General features: G+C 37.4%; 1 protein-coding gene across 1 annotated transcript in view; it reads left to right on the top strand.

Moving 5' to 3' along the window:
• PPP4R3A (protein phosphatase 4 regulatory subunit 3A) overlaps positions 1–21,355 on the top strand; it is a 42,762-nt gene extending 21,407 nt beyond the window's left edge. Inside the window, exons 5-15 of the mRNA XM_084288265.1 lie at positions 8,167–8,244; positions 8,346–8,462; positions 8,958–9,074; positions 10,373–10,504; positions 10,598–10,700; positions 12,056–12,214; positions 13,428–13,597; positions 15,403–15,545; positions 17,779–17,969; positions 18,457–18,683; positions 20,104–21,355. Coding sequence (XP_084144391.1) covers positions 8,167–8,244; positions 8,346–8,462; positions 8,958–9,074; positions 10,373–10,504; positions 10,598–10,700; positions 12,056–12,214; positions 13,428–13,597; positions 15,403–15,545; positions 17,779–17,969; positions 18,457–18,683; positions 20,104–20,217 — 1,551 coding nt within the window. The 3' untranslated portion in view covers positions 20,218–21,355. The remainder of the gene's footprint in view (positions 1–8,166; positions 8,245–8,345; positions 8,463–8,957; positions 9,075–10,372; positions 10,505–10,597; positions 10,701–12,055; positions 12,215–13,427; positions 13,598–15,402; positions 15,546–17,778; positions 17,970–18,456; positions 18,684–20,103) is intronic.
• Positions 21,356–26,196: the final 4,841 nt, after the last annotated feature.

Raw genomic sequence — 26,196 nt, 5'->3', positions numbered from 1 at the left:
TTCTGTGATTCTGAAAGTCTTTTTGAAGTATTATGTAAAGAAAAAACATGGAATTCAAATGCTGAGCTGTTAAATGTATGTTCTTAAACTCCAGATTTTGGCCTAGATGCTCTGTAACTGATGATTTATGTGGAGCAACAATAAGTAGAATCCTCGGTAGGGTTGGTTAAAATGAATAGTACTGTTTGCATTTTGAAGGTTGGTTTTTGTTATTTTTTTTTCTTGTATTTGGGGAATTTTCAGGCACTACAGTTAAGGATAATTTTTTTAAAAAAAAAGGTCGAATTATTTCACCTAAGTTTCATAAATATAATCTCACGCCAGGATATAGCTGATTCTAATTTTGAAATTAAGGAAGGAAGTTGTTTGGGAAGTGCAGGTTCAGAATATAACACTGCCATAGGTGCTTGAATGTTTCCTTAGTTTTTCTTCTAAGTCCCTAAACAAGACTGTATCAAATTACTAGTTTTCCATGACGTATGTTGTACTGCAAGCATAAAGAGATTATATGTAACTGATGCTTTAGATTTCTTACTTCCATGTGTTAAGTATTCGGCACCAACCCATGAACTTCCTGAAGTGTGCAGAAGTAGGCAGAGGATCTTTGTGCTGGGAGCTTCTTAAAATTTTCAACAAATTCAGCAAATTGTTGCAGCACGTGTATTTTAGTTTGTACAAGTTAATTGTCATTATTGAAATTCTCCTAGCTTTTAAGGAGCAAATAGTCTTTGAAGGAGTTGTCTGATGTGGAGTTAGGGACAAAAGGGTAAATGCTGCTGATGAAGTTAATTGCTTGAATCTGCAGTTGAGTCTTAGTGTGCACACTGTTTAATTTCATGGAAAATACAACAAAGAAGAGTAAAAATGACTTTTGGAAGCTCATGTAGCAAACGAGTGTCAAAAGTAGGCCTCGTGCCTTTTCATCCACCACACTTGGTTGATCAGGACGCTGAAATTACTGAACCCAGTCTCTTGGGCTCGAACGTGTCGTGTCCCCGCGTGGAGCAGTTGATAAGCACCAGGTACACGAGGCAGCCACCCGGGCCTGGCGGCTGAGGCATGTGTCTTGTGGAAAGACCATCACCTGCTGGAGCAGCCACCGGAGGCCACGTGGAACACCTTGTCCATCTTAAATGCTACCAGGCCTCTTTCCTATCCATGTGTGTCCTTGATGAGCAAAGTCACAACATGTGCCTGCCTGAAACAGTCAGAAAGCCTTAATCACGGAGTGGCTGGTTAGAGGGAACGCACAGGCCTGACTTGGAGAGTGCTGAAAAGATTTAGTGAAGGTGTTTCCACTCGAGTATCCGGTATGACTGGTGTCTCTAAAATAGCTCGACCTCTTTGCTCGGGCTGCTAAAAACAAAGTCCTGAGGGTGATATGCGCTGGCTTGAGGAGAATAATTATTCTTGGAGTCTTGGTGTCAGTGGCTGAATCAGAGGGGGTCTGGATTGTTGAAACTGGGCAACTAGAAAGGGCACCTGGTGCTGTAAGATCACTAAGGGCATGCTTGTTAGAAATCCTGGGTAGCTTGATAAAGGACTAGTGGCTGATTAGCTTCCTTTTTTCCCTTCACTCTTAAAGCCAGTGTTAGGATGACACAGGTAGGGTAAATTTAGGTTAGAGTATCAAGGTTCTGTGTGGCTGCCAAACTTGTTGGTTGCAGTTCACAGCTGAATAGCAGCTCCGATCTGATTTTCATTTCTTGTATGACTGGAAGTTTCTGAACTGTATCTTAATTTTATTGCTGCTTGTGATTGAGAATAAAGAATACTCCGTGTGTGGTGGAGCCAGGAGAATTAGCATTGCACAACTTTCAGAGGAAGAGAAATATTTCAGATTGTTCGAGTGCTTTCTATAGATTGGAGGAGCGCAGGGTGGTAACATAAGGAATAAAATGTATCCTCTGGTACTTTGTGTTTGCTAGTCCTCTGATAGTACAGCTGGTAGAGCATTGAGGGGGGGGGCTCTATAGTTTATAACTAGGAGTCTGTTTGGAACTGTGACAGAAACTTTGCTGATTAATTCTTGTTTTTGAGGGAATTAAAAGAGGATATCACAAATTGCAAGGGTATTACATTTCTAAGAGATTAAAAGGCTTGGTTAATTTTTCACATTCTCATAGTGTAGTTGTAAGCCCAGGCTTAAGCCTACTTACCTGGCATTTATGTGTTCATTTATTTATAGAGCAGTGTGCCAGGTTATTCTTCTCTGTAATCTCTGTCCCTGAAGTCTCATTCTCCCCTTTCCTTTCTCCATTCTCCACTCTCACAGTCCCTGTATAAAATGTGTGATACTGGTGCTCATTCCTTTATGCAGAATAAGTAATATTCTGATATCAAAATTAAAAGACTGCTTTTGTTGATTTCACATCTATAATTAATTCTTTATGTATTTCTTCTTTTGGTGTGTGGTTTGATATTTATTTCTGTAGCTGGCTGTATTACAATACTCTGGGGAGGGGTTGGGGGAGCTTATTTCATGACAGATTCAAAGTTGGAGTTCCTGGCATTTGTTACCATAGGTCTTAGGAGATCCTGGTTCTCCCTAATGTTCTGTGTGTATTTAAGAAGCTGTTTCTTTCGTCATTACTGAAGAGTTTCTGGGATGCATCGTGGTAGTTTATTGGGAGGCACAGATGAGTCTCAAGTTCTTAAGTTGGTTGATGTGTCTTACAGCTTGTTGTGCTTCTGCTGTTGACTTTAGATCCCCTATCTGGGACCGAGGGTGTGACAGAAGAGCCATGTCTACCATAACTTTTACATCTTGCATTAAACGTAAAGATTTCTCCATGAGCAGCTGGTGTCCTGTGCCATGCAACTATTGTGCGTACGACTGGGCTGCTTTGTATTCTGTTCTTTTCTCTTTTTAAAGGAAAGGAGAAGAAAAATTGTTACCTCTACCATGAAAAGATAAGTTCTGAAAGGGCCCTTTTTGTGTCAGGCTGCATGTTAACTCAAGTGGCACTTTGTGATACCCTCATCTCAGGTGAACTCAACCATAACTTACCTACAGAAAAGTGACTAGAAATTTGTACAAGACTGCAGATCATGCCCTATGCTTTTTGACAGACCAGTTGACTTTACTCAGAATTACTTCTCTGTTCGACTTAAGGCGTTTGGTGTCCAAATGGGACTCCATTTAAGGTCAGCTTTTCAGTTGTAATTAGTTAATTCTGTAAATTTCACAAACCTCTGGAGGCTTGTGCAACATTATGCTCATTCTGGCTGCGTATTCTCTGGCTGAGAGGTGTTGGACCTCTTTGAAAAAAAGAGAGATGTATATTCTCTAATCGTGTAAGATAGCTACTTACTTTTGCTTTCTTTGGTAGGTAAGTAGCTTGCACGCCCTGTGGTAACGCCAAGAGTAGAGAATTGGTCGACTTTGGTACTTAGAACGTATTCTTCCCTCCTTCTTCGCTAAGGTTAGCTTTCCCATAACCCTTATAAAAATGCTTATGCTGGTGGGCTTTTCTGAGAAATGGAGGTTAGTGTATTTGAGGTGTAGTTGTCTTAAGATCTGTAATTTTAAGTAACTTCCTCAAGATCTCACTATGCTAGATAACGTTGGTCATGATGGATAACAAACCCATGCCACCAGCGTTTCCAGCCTGCAGAATTGGCTGCTGTAGAAACCTACCCAGCGACAGGTTGTACAATTCACTGTATGGAAGATGTGAAAGAGGTGTATAACATTTCTTTCCAATTTCAGCCCCTCCTAATATGCTCTCAGTGCTTGGGGTCCAGCCTGTTCTAGTCTTGGGATGTCATAGCCACCAAGGAGCCTTGCTGAAACACGAAGCTCGCCCAGTTCTGAGAGTGGGGGTGGGACAGGTAAGTGGTGTTTCTTACTTTATATGACGCTCTTTTGCAATTTTAAAAAATACATACTAATGTTTGCACTGGAGGCCACCAGTTCTTTCCCTTTGTATTATTAACGAGTTCTTAAAAAACAAAAACTTGCAAAACTGCGCCATAGAGTGAGCAAACACCATTTCCCTCTATCCTCTACCCCCTCCACACTGGCGTGTTCTTTTTGCCAGCAAGATCCCGTGGTGCTTTTATCTTCCAGGATACGGGGTGGTGTTAGGGTTACATTGAGTTTATCTGTCTGGAGGCTAGAGTCTTGTTTTTGGAAAGTGGAGACTGGAAAGGGAAAATTGGGTATATATTAAAGCAATGTGTGTGCCTAGTACAGCAATGATCACGTGGCATTGCTGGTCAGCTTCTTTAAACACAGAAATCATATTGCTGAGAGCCCCTCCCTCCTTTTTCTTTGCTAAAAGATTGAAGGCATGTAGGTACATCTCAGTGTTTTACTGGATTTCTACAACAACAGGCTGTTCTTCATTTAAAAGGTGTTTTTACAGAGTTACTTCCTCTTAGCAGAAACCCAGGGCTGTAGATGTGAATTGGAGGGTTGGTGGTTTGGAGGAAGACTTGTGGCTGCCCATGTAGGCAGTTTTGCCCACATGTGTGAGGACTGGAACATCTCCCCCAGGTCTGATGTTTTGCAGGACTTAGCTCAGGAGGAACTCGGGAGATTTCCTTTGCAGCAGAATTTACCTCGCAGTAAAGCGTGAGAGAATGCCACTTGCTGTGGGAAATGTCTTAATGAAAGAAGTTTGCAAGTGGTACACTACTGATGGCTGGGGGGAACGTCTTCATTGAAGAAAATGGGTTTTGATGTGTGCAGAAGCTCCAGAGGTGATCAGGTGGATCCTGCTGCTATTTCAGCGTGTTGCCTTGAGTGGAAATAGCTCGGTGATAGCAAATGAAAGCATATGTAGGAAGACAGGGTGGGATAAAAGAGACAAAACCAATAGAAACTGTGAAATCTTCTGGTATGGTAGCAGGAAGGAGTGCACGTTGGAAACTGTAAGTTTCTGTTTGCTGGTAACACCTAATGAAACTTTTTAATTTCTGGGCTGAAATACTATTTCTGACTAAAATGAGCATGGAGATGGGAAATAGGATGGAAAGTATACTCTTTTTCAGTTTAGGGTTTGCTGATTTTCTTGGATTTTTTCTGAGAAAGGGATAGTTTCTGTCATTTATGTGTAATCACAGACGCGATGTGTCTGTGATTAGAAGCCTATTTTATAATAGAAGCCTTTAATAGAAGCCTATTTAATATTAAGCATTTAATATTAAGCAATTAATAGAAGCCTATTTTAGACAAACGTTTTTAAGTACCTTTTGGGAAAAGAATGAATGCTTTGAAAACTGATTCACAAATATAAATACTGCATTTTTAGGTGATCTGTAGGTTTTCTTGTTTCTAAATTCATAAATGAGTTCATGAAGATAAATTAAGCGAGGCTTAGTTTATCTTCATGAACATGAAAATGTATGAAATCCTAGCAGTGTGCACTTAGGTCCTGCAGAAGCATAGATGAAAATACTTTTGGAAATACTTTTTGAAAATATGCTTGGCATATGCATATATGTATTGCATAGGTAATAATTTTTGTGCGTGGGGATAATACATAGCTAGATTGTACAATTACTCTGTAAGCTATCTTTATTCTTTCTAGGAAGACATGGATGATTTCGCCAGCTTCTCATATATACACAAATTCTTGTCTTCATTAAGAGGCCAAGTACTGCAAGGAATGATGCATTTGTGCTGCGTTTACTTCACAGACAGGTTTTTGAGGGATTTTTCCAAGCTGGAATAAAAAAGCAGGAGACGTTTAAGCTCGTGTATTTGTAGCATTTGGTGTTGGTGCTTTGTGCCTTGTAAAACATGAACTTTGCTCTCGTCCTCTGCGTTTCCATAGATCGTGGTGGTGGTGTTCAGGAGTGTAACTTTAGACAGGTGCTCTACTCAGTAATCTTAGTGCTTGAGAGTCCTGTATTTGAATGTTCATTGCATTCACAAGTTTTCTATAAATGAGAGATTTTTTTCCATCAGTAACAACCTATCTGCCTTTGGTTAAGTACCTGCAATGAGGCTGCAGCTACCTGCAGTTCAGGGCTAAGCCACAATGGCAGAGTTAATAACAGTTTGTTTGTATTTCCTTGGGATAACCACCACTTACTGCTTGTTATCCCTGTAAGGAATTTGTCAGGCGGGATGTCTCCAACTCACTCATTGTCATCTGACTTCCACTGACTTTAAATGGGATTAGAGCTGTGCTGAGCCCTAGAGGTTTCAGGTAGTGCTGTTCATTTGAAATACAGCGCATTCAGTGGAATTTGGGAGAGGAGATCACATTGGTGTGGGAAAAGTGTTTTTCGTTTTTCCCCTTCAGTGATCATTCAGAAGTATTTTTGTGGCATTAACTTGAACTTACTTCCAGGCTTTACGAGGGAGGTGAAAGCTTCCTTTCACAGTTCAGGCTGGAAATGGGGTTACGCTGCCCAGCTGGGGATCAGCATGTGTCTGGTTGATGAAATTGGTTCTACAGCGAGATCAAAACAGCAGTATTCTTAAATGTACTGCTAATAGAGAATAACTTGCACATTCTTTGAAAGAAATGTTATCATGCTTTTTTTTTTTTTTTTTTTGGAGTAAATAAATATGTCTGCTGTAGGTTAGTTATGTTTGCTCTCCTGCCTAAGGAGTTAAATAATAGATCAGAAAATGTATCGGCCATGTAAGAGCTAGATAGCAAGCAGACATCCTTGCGTTCTTTCCTCACAGCTGAAGTTGTTTCTGGAAATCAGTCCTTACTAGTTAATTGTTCTAAATGTGTACGACTGCTGAAACCTGGAAGTCAAATTTTAGATTTCCAGGGCTTGATCTTCTAGAGCGATCTTCTCAATCAGCTTCAGATGAGGCTTTTTCTATCTCTTTTTCATTTGCTTTTGAAGTAGTCACAGCGCTAGCACCTGAAATTATGTCCAGGACTCATTCTTTGCTCATTGTCACCAGACTGTTGGGTCCCATTAGAAGAAAAGCACAGCATCAAAACAAGAGGAAACACGTGGCATACCCTAAATATAGGTTTTGCCACAGAGTGTGGTGAAATGCCTTGTAGGGTAGCGGCTCGTGCCAGCCTATTCTGAGTTTATCTGTGCTGTGCAGTGCGACGCGGGGATCCTGGGCTGGGTTTGAAGGCGTTGGAGCTGCATTAGCACAGTGTGCCACCCTAACTGAGGTACTCATTTTCTCTGCAAGGCTGCCTGGATGAGGTACCTAGAAAATTGGCAATATAAGAAAGTTTATTGGATGCATGTAAGTGCTTCCACCATTTGGCATTGTGATATGTAAACATAAGCAAGGCAACTTGAGTTTCTAGCACAGTGGGTTTGGGATGGGCAAACAGCGTGTGGCATTACTGACTTCATAAGAAACAGCTCAGCATTCTGGCAGCTTTTGAAATAAATCCATTCGGATCTCATGTGAAGGTATCTTTTTCAAGCAAGTGCTCTCTAGTACAGTATAATATTGGGGAAAGGATAGGGGAAGGTTCATTTCTGTTTTATTAATCTTCTAGCTAAGACTGTAAAGATGATGAGAAGCTGAGTACTGCTGTTTGTTCTGTTCTAAAGATACACGTCTGTAATGTGCTGGATGCTGTTTGTGGTTTTGCTAAACTTCAGCAGCATGAAAATTAACTGAACGGATTTTGATAGTTGCCAGCCAGAATGCCCAGTAAATGCTGTATACATCGGGAACAGTTACTTTGTTTTGATTTTCAGAACTTACCCTTTTCACAACAGTGGGGAGAGTCTTACCTTATTCCTGCTGTTAGACAACTTCATCCTGTTCTTGGTGTAGTTCCACTGCAAAGATCTCTGATATCCCAAACCTGAACAAATGTGTGTAGGGCTGAGTATCATGCATATCAAAATACATCAACATTTGAAGCACAAAGGTATTGTAGTGTGTTGTAGCATGAGAGATGTCTTACAAGGGGGGAGGGAATTAGAGAATCATAGGCAAAATGAAGAGGATGGCAGTAGAAGACAGAAAGAGGTCAGCCGAAAGGCTACCAGAGATACATCGTAACTCAGAATGAAATTGGCAGAGAAAAGAGAAACAAGATTGATACTAATTTGTTTGAAAAATAAGTTCGTGCTGGTGTGATTAAATAAAGTATGCAACTGTGTGTTCTCTTTTAACTGCAGGAGGCTTGGTTTAGAAGAACTTTGTTTTACACTTGGATGCCTTTTGATATTGTCAAATAAACAAATGGTATTGTTTTGCCTTTGTAGGAAGATGAAAAATTTCTGACAGACTTGTTTGCACAACTAACAGATGAAGCCACAGATGAGGAGAAAAGACAGGAATTGGTAAGAAATCTGTAAAATGTACATGAAAGGGACAGTTACTACAAAGCGATAGCTGTATCTTTATTTTAATTACTAACTACTGTGGTGTTTCTCTGTTTCAGGTAAATTTTCTGAAAGAGTTTTGTGCATTCTCTCAAACACTGCAACCTCAAAACAGAGATGCGTTTTTCAAAACCTTGTCAAATATGGGCATACTGCCAGCACTAGAAGTTATATTGGTAAGTCAGCTCAATATTCTTTGTGATAACAATTTTATTTATCTCCAGAGAGGTTTTTTAAAAAGTGAGTATGCAAAACATCAGTCACATGGGTTTCTTAAGTGTTTGCTTCATTTGACTTATCTTATCTTGAGCTTTAGGATGTTCAAAAATTATTTTTTTTAAACTTTAAGGCAGTTACAATATGATGTTGGTAAGTGCCCTGGCATTCTTCTATTTTTGTTTTTTAATTCATGCTCCCATCTTTTTGTGCTCCTTGGTGTACAATTAAGAAAGTAGGGAAATAAACCAACAGACAGAAGAGCTATAAAATGTATTCTCCCCAGTAGCTTTGTACAGGAAAGAGATTAGAGTCCAATCAGTTTGGGAATACAGTTTCAGCAATAGTTAGGTATGACTTCTTGTAAATAGGAATTAAAAGTTATGTGATTTCTGATTTTCATTCCTTTGAGACCAGTATTTTAAGGAAAAAAAATACTGTATTTGACTTTCCAGGGTATGGATGATGCACAAGTACGAAGTGCAGCCACTGATATATTCTCATATTTGGTTGAATACAACCCATCCATGGTACGAGAGTTTGTCATGCAGGAAGCGCAGCAGAATGACGATGTAAGTAATGGCTCCCCAGAAATGTGTGTATTGTTGTTTTCTGAAATTGCTGCTCTTATTTACAACTCTATTAATGAGGTGAACCCTTGTCCTGAAGAAGTATGGAATCTAGTCATATGATTACAGACCAGTGAACTACCACATTTTTAGAAGTTCTGTTAGTCGGGTGAGATGATTGTTTGTTTGTTTGTTTATATATTTTCTATCCATTGTGTGTAAAGTAGAAGTTACTGTAAACCACTGTTTTGGTGTTATCATTAGCAGCCATACAAGAAAAACAAACTGGTTTTGATTGGTAGCCTCCTTAAAATGCAAAATATAAAATTAAGCCTTGATCTTAGCCTGGACGCATATTTTAATTAATATATAAGAAACCTTCAGTTTTCTATCACACACAATGGAAGTAGAGTTATGATTCTCAGTGTTTCTGGACGCTGTTTTCTTTTTTTTTTCTTTTTTTTTTTTTCAAACTGAGGTTTGCATTTCCTGGAGATCCTCAGTAAATTATTAACATGGAACTCTAGCACACAACTGTTAGTAAGAAAGGTAGTTCAAAGTAGCAATCAATGGAGAAAAAATATTGTGCTGCCTTTTCTACAGAGGAGATAGTTGATATGTTTTCTTGTATCTGCCAAAAGCATGGCTGAGGACAGGAAATAGTTCGTGCTGCTACTTCTGTGCTGGAAGACAAAGAAAGGGGCAGCTGGGACCTTGTATGCTGCAAGTGCAGCTGAGGTACTGGGAATAGGGCTGTTGGTTCCAGCCAGTTGCGTTGGATGACTGTCCTCTTTTATGAGGGACAGCGGTAACCCAGCAACTTTAGTGTAGGGATTCCTAAATGTAAATATTATTTTCTATTTTTACATGTTATTCTTGTTTTCTGCAAGCACATGTTGGGGTTATTTTTAGGTGAAAATAATCTCATCAAGTTCAATAGCACAGCAAAATTTACTGTTGTATGTTCATGGAAATAAAACACTGGTATGTATTCTAGGGGGGGGAGATACATCTCTAAACGTGTATACTCTGAAAACACTTCAAAAAATCAGTTGAATTTTGAGACTGTTGAGTCTCACTTTTTATTTCTGGAGTTTTCCTTCCAACTAAATTCTAAAGATTCTTAATTTCAGAACGATTTTAGTTGCTTAGAAAGTTTCTTCTTTGCTGCTTGCCTTCTTACTGTTGAACAACTGCCCAGAATGTGTCGCTGGAATGTAAAGTTAACTTGCTTCTCTTAGGCTTTTTCTTCTTTTTTGGGGAGTGGCATTGGAATTGATGTTTTTTTTCCCTCCCGTTAGGATATACTACTCATTAACCTCATTATAGAACACATGATTTGTGACACGGATCCAGAACTCGGAGGGGCAGTGCTACTCATGGGTTTGCTTCGTACCTTAGTTGATCCAGAAAATATGCTTGCCACTGCCAATGTAAGTAAATACCTTCAAGTACAATTACAGTTGGGCTTTTACAGTATTTGGTGATACGTTACATGCATAATATATTTTTTTTTAATTCTCCAGAAAACAGAAAAGACAGAGTTCTTGGGTTTCTTCTACAAACACTGTATGCATGTTCTGACAGCCCCTTTATTGGCCAATACTACAGAGGACAAGCCTAGCAAAGGTAACGCCGCTCTGGATGTTAAGACACAGCAAGGGCTGTTGAATTTAGACAGGCTGTTGATGTTTTGAACAGAGTAACTGTCAGAAGATATTTTTTGTCTTCTAAGATAACCTGAGATTATGATATATAATTCAAAGTAAAATACTGAATTATGAATTAGTCGTTTGAATAATTTATAAGTATAAAATTGAGCACACAGATCGATTTAAGAAGTGAACAGCACTTGCTGCAGCTTTAACTTCAGCAAAATGTTTAAACATTTGTATCATCTTGAATAACTCATGGGGCTGTTCTGTGACAAAGACTTGAAAACATGTACGTGATTTTAGGGTCAGGAATTACTAGAGAGGATCCAAAAGCACGCCTGAGAAAGGTCTGGGTCCAAAATACTTTGCTGATTTTAAGGGTGTTGTTTCTAGATCAGCCTAGGACAGCAAAGCTCAGTAATCAAGTAACTGTACTTTCTTGCTACTAGCAGCAATACTGTTTATTGATATTAAAGCACATCCAAAATGGATGTAAAAGGTGGTACATAGATTAAAAAGACATGTGCTGTAAACTTCTTAATTAACTGTAAAGATTTCCAAAGACTTAGTTAAATTAATCTAGATTTCCAAAGACTTAGTTAAATTGATCTGATATATCTCAACTTGCTTCAAGATGGTTTTGAAGTGAGATTTAAAATAATAAATTTCTATAAAAAAAAAAAATATATATATATATATATATAAAAAATAATTGTATTCTTTAGTGGTCAACAATCTGGCAGTATCTTTAACAAGGTAGTACCGCCTTCTAAAAAAGATTAAATCTAATGTGTTTAATTTATTGTTTCTGTCTACTTAAAAGCAGAATTTGAGCTACTTTTTTCCATATAATGATATGACTTTGTCCTAGAAGTGTTAAAAGAGGCTGAGATATTTCTCTTCAATGCTACTTTTGTTAAAAGTGTAATGGTGTAAAAATGAAATGGATTTTTGATGGTATGTCTGTAGGTGTGTGAGCATCGTAATGAGATTTGGCCAAATAAAGCTGACCTAGCCTTGTGTTAGTGTAAAGTTCTGTACTCTCTGAATCTTTAGACACTGATGTAGGATAGACAAAATGTAATTGTTTCTGTATTTGAGTGGGTTTCCTGACATAGGTGTACAAATATGAAATATCCAATCTGTAATAGGTTTTTTCAATTTCTGTTTTAAAGAGTAAATATATTCTATGTTGTATTCCCTAAACTATCTGTGGGAAAATAGAAGAACTTATGAATGTTTACCTGACTGCAGTTGGATATTTGAAGTTAGATTCTGAAAGCAATATCCTGGATATGTTTAACTGGATTCGTTTTGGTTTTATTATAGATGATTTTCAGACAGCCCAGCTCTTGGCATTAATACTGGAATTGCTAACTTTCTGCGTAGAACACCATACTTACCACATAAAGAACTACATTATTAACAAAGACATCCTGCGAAGGGTACTTGTTCTCATGGCCTCAAAGCACGCTTTCTTGGCATTGTGTAAGTTAGAACACTAAAGAATAAAGTAATATTTTGTGAATGTGAATTGTTGCATATCTTCATTCTGCTGGAAGAAAACTTCACGGATGAGACATTTTGTGGCTGAATACAGAAATTCTACTGTTATTCTCTGTGTTTCTTATACAGATTTATAGATGTCAGAATGAGTAAATAAGTTTGCATTTATGAATGTCTTTTCTACAAAGCACAAGGATTTTTCTTAACTTTCATATGGCCATGAACTGAAAATATTATTGAATATCCTAAGAGAACCATTGTAAGTTTTGATTTTTTTTGAGTAGAAATCATAAGAGGTATTTAATTAAAAATATCATAAGAGGTATTTAATTAAAGATACAGTTAGGTGACTGCTTTAAACAGTATTTTTGTTCAGCATGTTGAGCTTCAAACAGTAGTAGTTTCCTGACTGTGTTCAGCACAGTAAAAGCAAAGGGGTGTGACTTAATTCTGGAGATCAGAAAGAGATTTTTCCAAGATTCAGCTGTGCATGTGCAAAACAAAGTCTTAAGTTGACTGAGAGTACTCTACAGTAAGAAGTACTTTTTCATTTTGTAACTGAATTACCTGAGCATTTGGATTTGGAATCCTTCTGTAATCATGTTTCACATCCACCTGGTTGCTAACAGAACATACTGCCTTCTAGAAAGATTATAGTCTTGCTTGTATTTATTCATGGATATTTACATACTCATGTGTGCTTTAGGATTTCAGAAAGAGCTTTAAACTGGATGTAAATTAAATCTTTACTGTGTGTATGAAGATCTTGTTTACAAATTTTAAAATGAGATATTTTGCATCCTAATCAAACAGGACTTACTTAAATGCAATCAAATTTAGTCCACTTGAGAAAATATTTCACCTTTGCCATAAGTCATTTCAAAAATAAAAACTACACCTTCGTGTTAATGGTAATATAGTTAAATAGCAGTATATCATTTCTTCAGTGAACAAAGGGGGTTTGATATACAGAATCACAGTGGAGGATTTCTTTATAATAAAATTGTCAAGTAATGTTCAGCGGTATGGTCAAGACTGTTGTAAAGCAGAGAATATCTGAATGTAAAACATGGTCCTAATAATGTAGTGCTATAAAAGTACTGAGATTGCAAATTTCCCTGATACTGAGTAATTTATTTTTTCATTAAATTTATTAATGTTAAAAGCATAGCTTTTAATAACATCTCTGTTTTAGGTGCCCTTCGTTTCAAGAGAAAGATAATTGGACTAAAGGATGAATTCTACAACCGTTACATAATGAAAAGTTTTTTGTTTGAACCTGTGGTCAAAGCATTTCTAAATAATGGTTCCCGTTATAATTTGATGAACTCTGCCATAATAGAGATGTTTGAGTTTATCAGAGTGGTAAGTGCTGTTATGCTGAAGATAATTAACGTATTGCTTCATCTTGTGGTTCAAGTAAATTCTTTCTGTTTGTGCCCTGAATTATGCTCTCATGACCATCTGACACTGTATTTAAATGAACTTTCTTCTGTATTTTCGGTGTTACATATTTGTTCTTTCTTATGTTAAGCCGTACCATGACTTCAGAATTAAATTCACTTAATACTCAGTGTGTGTAACAGCAGCCCTGCTCAGGTTTCAGCATGCAGATTGGATGGGCGTGTTAAGATAGGAATGTCATTTGAAACTACTACTATGAAAACATCAAATACAGTTTTGCTCTGTAATGTCGATTCTAAAGAATTTGGAAACATCAGAAAGAGTTATGTCTTTTTTGATTTTTATTAATGGAGTGCTACAAAATCCTTTCCCTGGGGAGTCTCTTAAAATATCCAGGCCAATTTGGCTGTCTGCACAGTACTCTTTCCTTACTGTTGTCTTTATCCAGATTCTGACAAGATGCTGTATAAACTGTAAATGTGATAAGGGGGGGCAAGCAAGTGCATACAGTCATGATGGAGTAAATGGGTGGGGGAAAACTGAGGCTTTGTCACCTCTTGACACCTTCAGTGCTGATGTCCTCTTTCCTCTTTGCATTTAAAAACCATTAAAATGGTTTTGAAGCTATGAAAAAGGTTGGTCTGTTCACCTAGTCCTGAATTTGGTGCTATGGTCTTTCAGTACTCTTTGGGATTGCATGCTAATTCTGTAGTTCATTCTATGGGAAAATAAGTCATCTTTTATTTTCTTGTCCCTATCACATAGATACCCAGGTTGCATTTCCAGAGTACTCCTGGCTATCTCTAAATCACTGTGGTCAATTTTATTTCCTCCGGGTTTATTTTTAAAGAGATCAAATTAAAAATACATATATATTACTTTTATTATTATTGATATTACTTTTATTATTACTGATAGATCACCATTCAAAAGAGTTGACCTTTGAGCATGCAACCAAAAAAGAAAATAATCAGTGCATTTAAGAATTATGTTGCTTTGTTTGTTCTTAGTAAATGGTAATTCAGGTGTTTATTCTGCAGTATTTTCCAGTGGCTGTGCAGCGGTACAAAAGCCACACCACACACAAGAGCAGTTTTCCTGTACCAGTATGCAGACCAGTATGCTAGGTTTAGCTCTTTACGAGTGGCTCTGGGCAGCCATAACAATTGAAAGAGCACAAAAGCACATTGGCAGGTTTCTATAAAGGACCTTGACAGGCATCGTGTGCCCACAAAGAAAAAACTTGTTAGTTTCTGATAAAAAATATCTTCCTTGCTCTCATCCTAAACAAATGCATTGAATAATTATTTTTCCATAATTAATTCATTTGCAGCAAAGAAACAGTGTGAATGCAAATCTCTATCTTGTGAACATATATATATATATTTTTTACTCTACTGGTTACAACAGGTAACAGTTAATCTATCAATATACAAATATTTATAAGTTGTAGTGGAACATAGTTTGCAGAATTGGTTCTGATATCATTTTCTATCGGGGTTTTAGATTCTATTAATATATTTTGAAGCATGTATTGCTAGAAAGTTGCTACTATTATACCTGTTTCTCTAATCATTTGAATCTCTAGATTTTAACTACACCTGTAGTGTAGTTTTTTGCATATGCTTATTTTTGCTTAAGCTAATTATTATGATGTTTTCAGTGGAATGTTTTAAAAATAATGTCTCAGTTACTTCTTATATTGTATTAAGAAGTAAATTCACTTGAACAAAAATAAGTCACTTTATGGTTTTTCCTTCCTACAGGAAGATATAAAATCATTAACAGCTCATGTCATTGAAAATTACTGGAAAGCACTGGAAGATGTAGATTATGTGCAGACATTCAAAGGACTGAAACTACGATTTGAGCAACAAAGGGAAAGACAAGATAATCCAAAACTTGACAGGTAACAGGCACTCAAATCTCTTATTATTTCTGGAGAGGGAATACTGGTGGATTTTTGTGTGATAGTAGGAAATGTAAATGATTTATACTCTTGATTACATCTCAACTATCGTTGAATTTAATTGATCAATAGTGTGATTTTCTGATGTATTGCTTCAAACTGGTGATCAGCTTTCAGCTAACGTATTCACTTAAGTGTTGTTGTTCCCCCATTCCCTTCCTGGACCCCAGTAATAGTGCTGAGTTTTTGTATCCTAAACTTATGCGTACTGTTGTAATGAGGGTGGAAGCCTTACCAGTATCTGTAGTTCATTTGCTTAAATAACAGGTTCCCTTTATTTGATTTGGAACATCGTTCTGTCAAGAATTATCATTGTGCAGATTTTTTTTTAAATTCATGTCAGATTTCTTACTTTGGTTAGTTATGGGAATAGATACTTTAATAAGTGCTACCAAAATGACTGAGAAATTAAATATGCGAAGAAATATTTAGAGGATAATTTTTGTCACTGTTAGAGTTGCAGACGAGGTAAAAAACAATTTGATACTACACTTGAATCATTCCTTCTGTTTGCCAGAGCAAAACTTCGCTTCCTTAGTACACAGTTACCCTAAGGTTAAAGGAGTAGCATTTGTAAAAATACAAAGTTTAGGACTTTATACTCAATTTATGTTTTGCAAATGGTGTTACTTATGTGTACAGTTCCATTCAAACAAAATGGACCGCAAGTGAGTTACTGTTCAGAACTGTTAGCAAGATCTGTTCTTATTTTGTTGTCATGAATTAGTTTGAAGACGTGTTAAAATTATACCTGATTAGTCATACTAGGATGTCTTGAAATTTCAGACTTTTAAGTTGTTTGATTTCCTACCATCGTATTTCTTCAAATTAGAAGGTATGATTGTAGATTTGTTTTTAAATGTTGAAGCTCTTTCAAGAGTGTGTGCAGGATCTGCAGGTTTGCATAGTATTTTTTTTTTTACAGGTGACATAATTATTCTCACTCTGGTTAGCTAAGCTTATCACTCAAGCAACTGTGAAATTCAAACCCCAGGATTCTTACTTTAATGCATGTGTTGGAAAGAACCCCCAGTCACTTCCTTCAGTAATTTCAGTCTACTATAACAAGTAAAACATTAGAGTCTTTACTTGGTTTACATTGAAATAAGTGATCATGTGTCATTGTGCCACATTAGCTTATCCAGCAGAAAACTACAGCTTCAAGAAGGTTGTACCTCAACCAGGCCTGGTTTTTCTCTTCTTCCTACATCTTACAAAGTGACTGTACAAGCCCTGTCACAATTCATGTCCTAAGTGAAATAAACAGAAGTAGTAAAAATGCAAAAATAACAACAATCTGTGTACACATTTTAACAATGGAATAGTTCACTCAGGGAGGCCAAAATTTGTGTTGATGTGGGCCACAGAAGTATTCAGAAAACTGCCACTTAAGTAACAGTTTTCCACTGGGAGTAGAACTTTAATTTAAATGCAATTTTAAATGATGATGCACTGTTCATATAGATCCAGATGATAGTGTTGGCAAAAGAATTATGCAAAAATAGATTTAGTTTTAAAAACACATTTAGCATTCTGCTGCTTCTGTAAGGTAAAGGAAGGTGGGGTGAAGATAGACCAAAGCTAATAATAAATCAATTAAACGGGGAAGGAAAGATAACACTTTGTATCCAAGCCCCTTAAGAATAAAAAATACTGATATTGACCAAAACTTGTGGATGTGAAAGAGATGTGAAAGGAAGAGAAGACTGTCCTTTTAACATACCTATTTTTTAAACACATTGGACCCCAAATACTGATGGAATATTATTAGAAAAATTCTGTTGTTTCTAAACTTTTCTTTAAAATTTTTTATTTATGAGTGTAAACTGTTATACCAAGCCTGAACACAACAATTAAGTGACATTTATTAAAGTAACACGTAACAGAGCTTCTAGTAATCTGCAGAATCTTGTACAGATACCTTTTAAAATGCTATTAGCAGAGCTATGTTATTTGATGCTTCAGAAGGAAAAGTTTTTAATGTTACTTGCACTGAAAATCCAAAGAAAGAGGCACATGTAAGAATGATTTGCTGTATTAAAGATGCTGTTATTTTTATTGTTCTACAGTATTTATATCTGTAAGCTGTCAGTGTAAATGTCAAGTAGAAGTTTTGATAATCATATGAGTTGTTTTTTTTTAATCAAAAGTTTTAAAACTTACTGTTCTGCAGCATGCGCTCCATTTTGAGGAACCACAGATACAGAAGGGATGCAAGAACCCTGGAAGACGAGGAGGAAATGTGGTTTAATACTGATGAGGACGATATGGAAGATGGAGAGGCAGTGGTGCCCCCTTCTGACAAAACTAAGAATGATGAAGATATTATGGACCCTATAAGTAAATTCATGGAGAGGAAAAAATGTAAGTGATGAGAAGAATAAGGCCGTATGGTTTACACAGGAGTCATAACTGCTGTTCTTTAGTTCTACTGCAACAAAGGATTTTTACATATTTATACTCAAGTTCATAGATTTTGACATTCTGACTCTGAGCAAGGTGAACAAGTTCTGTTGTTTGTAAAAGCACAGTGATGCAGAAGTGTTTATTTCATAAATAATTTAAATGTTGATCTTAGCTGATTGTCAGGTTTTCCTTTGTCTTATTTCAGGTTTATGATTTAACATTTTCTATATAAACATTCAGGTGATGTCATAGGTAGAATAAGAGTGGCCGGTGACAACAGCTGCTAGGTGTGGTATAGAGTATAAAAAAAAAGTCTCTCTTATCACTCTCTTTAGCAAGTTGTACATAAAGTCTTAAGCATTTTCCCATACAGCAAAATGGTTTGTCATTAAATGTTTCGTTCAGTAATGTTGCATTGGTTTTGGTTTTTATTTTTTCTCTGCAGTAAAAGAGAGTGAAGAGAAGGAAGTTCTTCTGAAAACTAACCTTTCAGGTCGTCAGAGCCCAAGTTTCAAGCTTTCCTTTTCCAGTGGGACGAAATCCAACCTTACCAGTCAGTCATCTGCAAGTAACCTGCCTGGATCCCCAGGTTCTCCTGGATCTCCAGGGTCGCCTGGGTCTCCAGGATCAGTTTCTAAAAGCACATCTCAGATGGCAGCTATTACAACTAAGGTAATTTCGAACAGACATAGGTTGACTTCGTTGTTACGGCCTAGGTATTTACTTTAGCGTGCCTCTTTAGTTTGTGTGAATTCTGACATACTAAGCAGTAATTGACTGTACAGTTTGTGCTTACTTTTTCTCTGATGTTTAGCATTTTTCAGGTCTGACATGTATACAAAAAGAAAAGACATAAGTTCTTCTTATGCCCAAACTCTCACCAGAGAGTTTTTATACCATCTCGCTCAGTCAGTGTAATTCCGTAAATCTGAAATGGAGTCTTTACATATGGAGCATATTGCATACAGTATTAGCTTCCAATTTTCAACTGGTGGTGCTACAAAAAATGTTCAAGTTACATTGAACATGCAGTGCACTGAAAAAGTGTTAATGGATTCAGGCACAAGTTCATTTTTCAGTTACATACTGTTTTTTCAGTGTAACATACTGTTTTTATAAACAACCATTGTTTGTAAAAATGCAGTGTTCACAAACTAGAATCTACGTTGTTGGAATTGTTTTTTTCCAATAATTATTTTATAATCTTACTTTACGTATAATAAATTCAGTGTTATGCTATGTGTGATGGTACAAAATGTGTGTAATTTTTTTATAGAGTTTCATTTTGGTATACAGTTGACTGCAATTTTCTATTTTAGATGTCGTTAGATAACTGCATAAGTAGCGTGATCCTTGAGTAAAATACTGACAGCTGCCATTGTAGTCAAAGCCTGGTTAAGCTTCAGAAATTGCAGCATACTGCAGTTAGAGAAAGTTTTTGAAGATCATGACACTTCTTCATGGGTCTAGAGCTGCCTAATCCTAAAATTTGTGTTTATTTGCAATGCAAGGAAATTTTAAATATTACAAGATTATGCTCTCATTTTCAGTTGCCAAGCTGTGTAAATTATGTAACCTGTATACCTTATTCATTTAATTATATACAATAAATTACCTAAATTACTTAACATTTAGCTAGCTAGCTTTTTTGAAGATAGACTGTACTTGTGGAAGTATCCTAATTGAAAATTCAAATTGAAGGATGCTCTGTATTTGTTTCTGAAGTGCTTCCAGATTGCATATTGCTGCAGTCAGCTATGCTTGGTGAAAGAAATTTGCATCTTTGCAGACTGAGCTGCAGTGTATACTTAGCAAAGCTAAGTAAATTTGTGGATTTTCTTTCTATTTGGAAATATCTCTATCCCATTGGATAGGTCAAGCCCCAGTTTGGATTTTTTCCTTTAAATATTTTTCAGCCAATGTCATTTTCATTAATACTGAAGGGTTTCTTTTTGTTCTGTTTGATTTTATCCAAAACTTCATGAATCATTATCCATAATGGCAATAAGCTGCGTAAACATCATTTTCCAATAGAAAGGTGAAGTATCACCATGCAAAGTTTTTCTTGAAGTAATTATGTCTGTCTTTGTAGGGAGGCCTTGTTGGGCTTGTAGATTATCCTGATGATGATGAAGAGGATGATGAAGATGAAGATAAGGAGGAAACTTTACCTTTGTCAAAGAAAGCAAAGCTCGAGTCATCATAATGGCAACTGCTGAAGAACATTAACATTTGAGGGATGGATATTTTTTCCAAAAAACAAAACAAAACCCACAACAAAGCAGCAATCTTTTGTGAATTACTGTGTGTGACACAGATCAACCTATACAAATGGATTTCTGCCAATCAAGTGCCAATTCAAAGGAGCAGAAGAAGAGGAAATACTTCGTTAAGGGGAAAGACTAATGCCTTTGAGCTCTCCAGCTTGGACCACATGTTGCCCTTTTCTCAGGGAAGGAAATGGAAAACAAAAATGAAAAAAAAAAAAAAAAAGCCAACAGGGCAGGAGTTTTGTTAGTGGAACTCTGGATTGGCTGGTCAGTTGCTACAATCAGAATATGCTTTCTTGGACCATGTATGAGACTTCTGAAGAAAAGGCGGTTTTTGCCATAATTCTTCACTAGTTAAGAATGCCAGCAGTTTCTTTGTATAAAAGAGACCTGCCTTTGAAATCGTACATTCTGAACATTTTAGTCAAGCTACAACAGGTTTTAAAAACCTCTACGGGGGAGGGCTGAATATAAAGTTTCCTCTTTTTTTTTTTTTAATCTGTTCCCTTTGCCCTTTAAACTGCAGAATTTTTTTTTTGGAGGTGGGGGATTTGTTTGTCCCTTCTTGATTAAAGATTGAGTGGAATTCTAGATGTGGTCACTTTTGTGTCATAATTTTTTTTTGCCCCCCTGAGTGTATGCTTAGTTGTTGAGTATATATTTGGGACCATTAAAATTTTTTGATGTAATATAATCTCACTGTTGTGCTGGTACCTGTTTCACCCTGTGTAATTTTGTTCTGCATCACAATTCTTAATATGTTTAGGATTTTATGGAAGATGGTATAGTTTTTATTGGAAAAAATCTTAATCTTACCACAATGTGCATAAAAGCAATACTATTTTGTGACTAAATATTTTATATTAAATTTTACATCAGCAACTGTCTTGAGAAGAAATTCAGGGAAATAGGATGGAGTCAAAAATACAAACCTATAAATATGAAATGAGTATTCCAAAGAGACTGAAATTTCATAACTGTAATGGTAGACTAACTCATCGAAATGCAAGATGGATGATTTAGGAATACCAATATATTGACTCATTTGACTTAAAAAAATAAAAAAGGAGTAATTGAAGCTGAAGGAAAATGGCATTAGCGGTATTTTTTAAAAACCTCTGATTCCCTTTGGAATACCAATTTTAGTGAATCAAAGATGGTTGCAGAATAAATGCTTTACAAGAATACCATCTTTTGAAAGTTATTCTAATACTCGATTGAAAAACAGCAATTAAACTTCGGGTCTAACTCAATGACTACATTCTTTCCCCTTTTTCCAAACCTGAATAATATTAGTTATTAATTGAAACTAAGTGTTTGTGCTTCCTTCCTGCTTTTACAGATGGCTTTGATTGGATGGCAGAGCTTCTTGTAAGTAGGAGTTTATTCAGTTCCCTTCCTTGCAAGAGAACCCTTCTTACACATATTTTCAGGAGTTGATTTCCTTTTCAGCAGTCAAAGCACCAGTGCTGCAACCGTCAGGATGTTACAGATGTTAAGGTATCATGTTCAAAGAGAAATAAGAGAAATTAAAATCCAAGGCTGTATAATAAGTGACCACACACACATATATGTTAGCAATCTGTTTTTGAAAGTTGGGTATTGCATGGCGGATTCTATGCTAACTACAAGTGTCAAAGCTTTTGTGCTTGAACTTTTATTAATACTTGTTAGTAATTTCAAATTTGAGTGGAAGTACACAGCAGGAGAAAATAATTAGCCATCTTTTCCTCAAAAAGTTCATTTGAAATCACCTTCCAAGGTCAAGTTTTGCAGTGTGTTGCAGGAACATCTGTGACAGGGCAGCACTCAGCAAAGTTACAGAGTGCAAGAGTTGAGCAGTTGGTCACTAAAAGACTAGCCACAATCTTCTGTGGCAGTATAAGGGTACCCCGATGTCTCAAAGGCCTGTCTGAAACATCATTTCTGCAACTTTGGTATCATAGAAGATACTTTAGCAAGGAAATCTGGAATTCTGAAGGTTTTCTTGATTAGCCTGCATTTAAATCCTTCCCAATCTGTCAGGCTTTACTTATCATAAAGCCCTAGGTTTTTTTCTGTATTAGTCACCAATATGTTTTCCAGGTTATACCCCAGAAAGTTATTCTTCTGAGTAGCAAATGATAGAAGGAGCTTTTTTGTTGATTGTGTGTGTACGTATGTGTGTTCCTTCAGCTGTTCAGTGCTTCATTTTGTGTTGTTTGATGCAGCAATCTTTCAAAGTTTCAGGTACTTTCATAGTATTTACAGGGATCTTGGATTTTGGATTTCAATTGTTACATCTAACAGAAGAAATACTATCCTTAAATTACTGGTTATAGTCAAAAGAATAATGAATATTTTTGATCTTCATTTTTATGAAGCTTTAAAATACTGATGGCATATGTAGCTATGCATCTGTGAATACTAACTTGTAGTTGGAGAGTTAGTTGTCTTTCTAATTGCTGAGTCAGTGTTTGTGGCCTGACAGTACATGCCTACACTAGCACATATTCATGGAAGTTGGAAGTGGTCAGGAAGGAGGTGAGCTGGGGTCAGTAGTGGGTGTCTCTTGCCCAGCGACTTTCACTTTTGTATTCGTGAAATACATTTCAGAAAATAGAAATGGTGGGATTGAGAGAAGTAATGGGTATTAAAAAGTGGGTATGAGTTAGGTGATCAAAAATGAGGTTAAGAAACTGTTTTATTCTAGATACCTCTCTGGATTGATGTTTTTTTCTTAGTTTTAATACCATTTGTCTACATCCCAAGAGAGCTGTGTATATATATTGCACTAAACATGGCTCAGTAGTCAAATTTCAGAAGCTTTAATTGGAGAACTGGCTGCTAAGAATGTTTTCGTACTGCTGCTGCAGCTCCATTAGGGATTTAGATTCCTTTCAGCCAAGCATGTTACGTTCGTTGCCTTGCTAAATGATGTTTCCTAACATCTGTAGAGTGGCCACAGGCATTCAGCCTTACCTTTATCAACCATCTTACAGCTGCAGAACCATTCTGTGGCAGTGTTGTCTGTGCTAGAGTAGTACTGTGGGTCCACTGGCTCGAGGATATTGAGACCCACTCCAGGTAAGTTGTGGAAGCAGGAGGCCAGATGGATTACCACTTGGACTCATCCACAGCATAAATGTAAAACTGGGCAAGCATTCAAAACGGACAAGGAAGTGACCGGCAACTGAAGTTTTTCAAGATAAGTTGTCCACGTGCATGCCCTGCACCTGCTCTTCCTGTTTTCTATTTCTGGAATCCAGAAGAAATCAAGGGTCATAGTTCAGTCCAGACAGGACACAAGGCACATGGACGTGCTTCAGGTACAGCAAAACCTTTGAAGGATTTGTAAAGCCTTAGTTCAACCACAGTCAGAATGTAAAGTCTGCTATCATACAAAGAAGACGTAACTTGCTAGGTTTTAGGAGGTGGCTGACTATCTGGCAACTTCGTATCTTGGTTTTCATATTGCTCTACTTGCAGTCATATTAATTGGAGCATATATGTGTGTTTTTTAAAAATATAAATTTTAATATGTGTTTTTTTAAGTATAAATTGAAATCCATAAAACTGTTCAGAGCTGGAATGAAGCCCCATGAACTGATGAGAAAAAGGCAATTTTTAAAAAAAGGATGGAGGACATGCAGTCTTCAGTATGCCAAGAGTATTTGTGAACGATGTAAAACCAATATAACCAGTGGGTAGTCTGAAAAGCATGCATGTCGAGTGATACTGGCAAAGGACTGAAATGCCTCCTGATGTACAGTGATTTCAGGGCTATGCCAGTAGTCTCACTGCTCTATACCCCCAGAGGTGTAAGGTACCAGGCTGCCCCTGGATTTTTCTGAAGTGGTTCAATGCAAGCAACTCTGTGTGATTTGGGTTCAGACCTGGAAATTATTTGGCATTAGGGTGGAATTATGCTTGCAAACTCTGAATCTCTCTGTATACAGACTTGGGGTGATTTGGGCTGAATAACATTGATTTTGATACTCTGCTCGTAAGCAACTTTAAATGACTTGTGTAAAGGTACTGTGTCTGGGCTGTCCACATACAAGGGTTCAGAAGCATTCAGTGGTCGAGTTTATCTCTGCTGGTGGTGTTCTGGAAGTCTGCATACTGGAGCCCCAATGTTATGCTCATAAATTTTGAGTTGAGTTTAGTCCTTTCTCTTGTGGTTCAGATGTATATTTTATTGGCCGAAATCTTGGAAATTTGAGTTTAATCTACACTTACTAAGATTTATTTTAAACCTGCTGATGTTGAGTGGCCCTTTGACAGCAGTGTTGTTCAGGCGGGAGGCTGATGCTGTTACCTTAGAGGGTTCACTGCAGCCTTCCACCTCCTGGGACAGAATTAGGGCATGTCCACTCTGTCACTGTACTGATGCTGAGTGGTTAAGGATCCCTGAAGGAAGCTACGAGCAGGGCTGTGCAGTTCTTTAGTCTCTCCATTCAGCAGGATCTGATCAATGTTGCGGCTGAGGACATGGAGGTAATTGGAAGCAGCTCCTGAGGAACCACCCCATGGAAGTCTGTGCAAACAACAATGAACATCTGGGGGGGAAACTAAAAAACATTTCCAATCTGCTTCTAATCTACACATCTGAAAACTGTGTTATGTTAAATCACCTTATCTTGAAACAAGCTTGTTTCCTTCCTGTGGCTCCCTCCAGTCCCCAGAATTCTCCCCACACAAAAGGAGCTTCCTCTGCTGCTGCTGTCATCAGGGTTTTGCAGATTAGCCCAAAGAGCTGGAAGCTGCGGTTCTTATTAAAGAAATAACTGCTGGGTAAAGCTAACAACAGAGCATAGCTCTGAATGTATCTGAGTATATTAGTGTGTATGTGTTTAGCCTCAAAATGGAAATAAATCTTCTACCCCTCTAAGGTGTAGACTGCCTGCACTCAGAGTCAAGGAAGAGGTAAATGAGCAGGAGAGCTAAGTGTGGCAGGTGACAGTAGAGCAATACAAGTGTCTGTCTTTCTTTAGAAGTTGCTATATGTACATGATCTTTTTATAAAGAACTTTTCAAGTTTTCTTAGTGTTTATGTAGCCTGCTATAATCTTAATCTAAAGATACAGGCACTAGTTCACCTGTAGAGTGCGCGTTCCTTTGGAACCACGCGTAGAGAAGTGTGTATTTTGTAAGACCAGCTGTGTTGTGGGATTTCTTTTTGTCATCCCTCAGGTCCATACAGATGTTCTCCGCTGCAAAGTGAGAATGACCACAGCCCTCACTGTCAGTGTACCTGACCATCTGACTTTTTGGTCGGTTTGGTGAATAAAATGGCCTTTCTCTATTGGGGCATTCAAAAATCAGACTTCCTTCCTGGGAGTGAGGTACTTGACTCTAGTGACCTAAGCTAGACTCAAGCCTCTAGGATCTGAACTCCACTCCTTTAATATGTTCACCTTTCCTGATTAAACAGTGGTTAATTCGTGTTAACTTTGTAGTAAGAAAGAGCTCCATTTGCATGGCATCTTTCAATGCAAATTGTTCTGACAATGCTTCAGCAGAGGGAGATGTGACTTTGGCTACGCTGTACGTAACGTGGTATCTGAAGGAAATGGCTGGGATAGTGGTGGTTGTGTGGAGCTATGAGCAGTTCTTTGCAGCCTGTTGCCAATATAATGATGTTTGATTGCAACCCCCCCAAAAAATGCATTCCTGCCTCATAACCTGGCAACATGTGGTGCCTCATGGCTTTACAGGGAGCTCACTTCAGCCCCTTGGCCCTGAGTGCAACCTGGGACAAGTTCTACCCAAGTCACCGCCCAGGTATCCTTTCTTTTGACACCTAATCACTGTATTGCTCTTCTGCTTTTTAAGACAGACTCAAGGAGGTCAAGATGGAGGGAGACCGCTTGCGTGGCAGAAGGGAGAAGCAAGGTACCGTTCCTTGGCTATCCAGCTGCGAGAGGTGAGTC

This window comes from Netta rufina (assembly GCF_964035555.1).
Source record: "Netta rufina genome assembly, chromosome: 5".
NCBI classification, from domain to species: domain Eukaryota; kingdom Metazoa; phylum Chordata; class Aves; order Anseriformes; family Anatidae; genus Netta; species Netta rufina.
The sequence above is the reverse complement of the archived record's forward strand: the minus strand, read 5'-3'. Positions and strand labels throughout refer to the sequence as shown.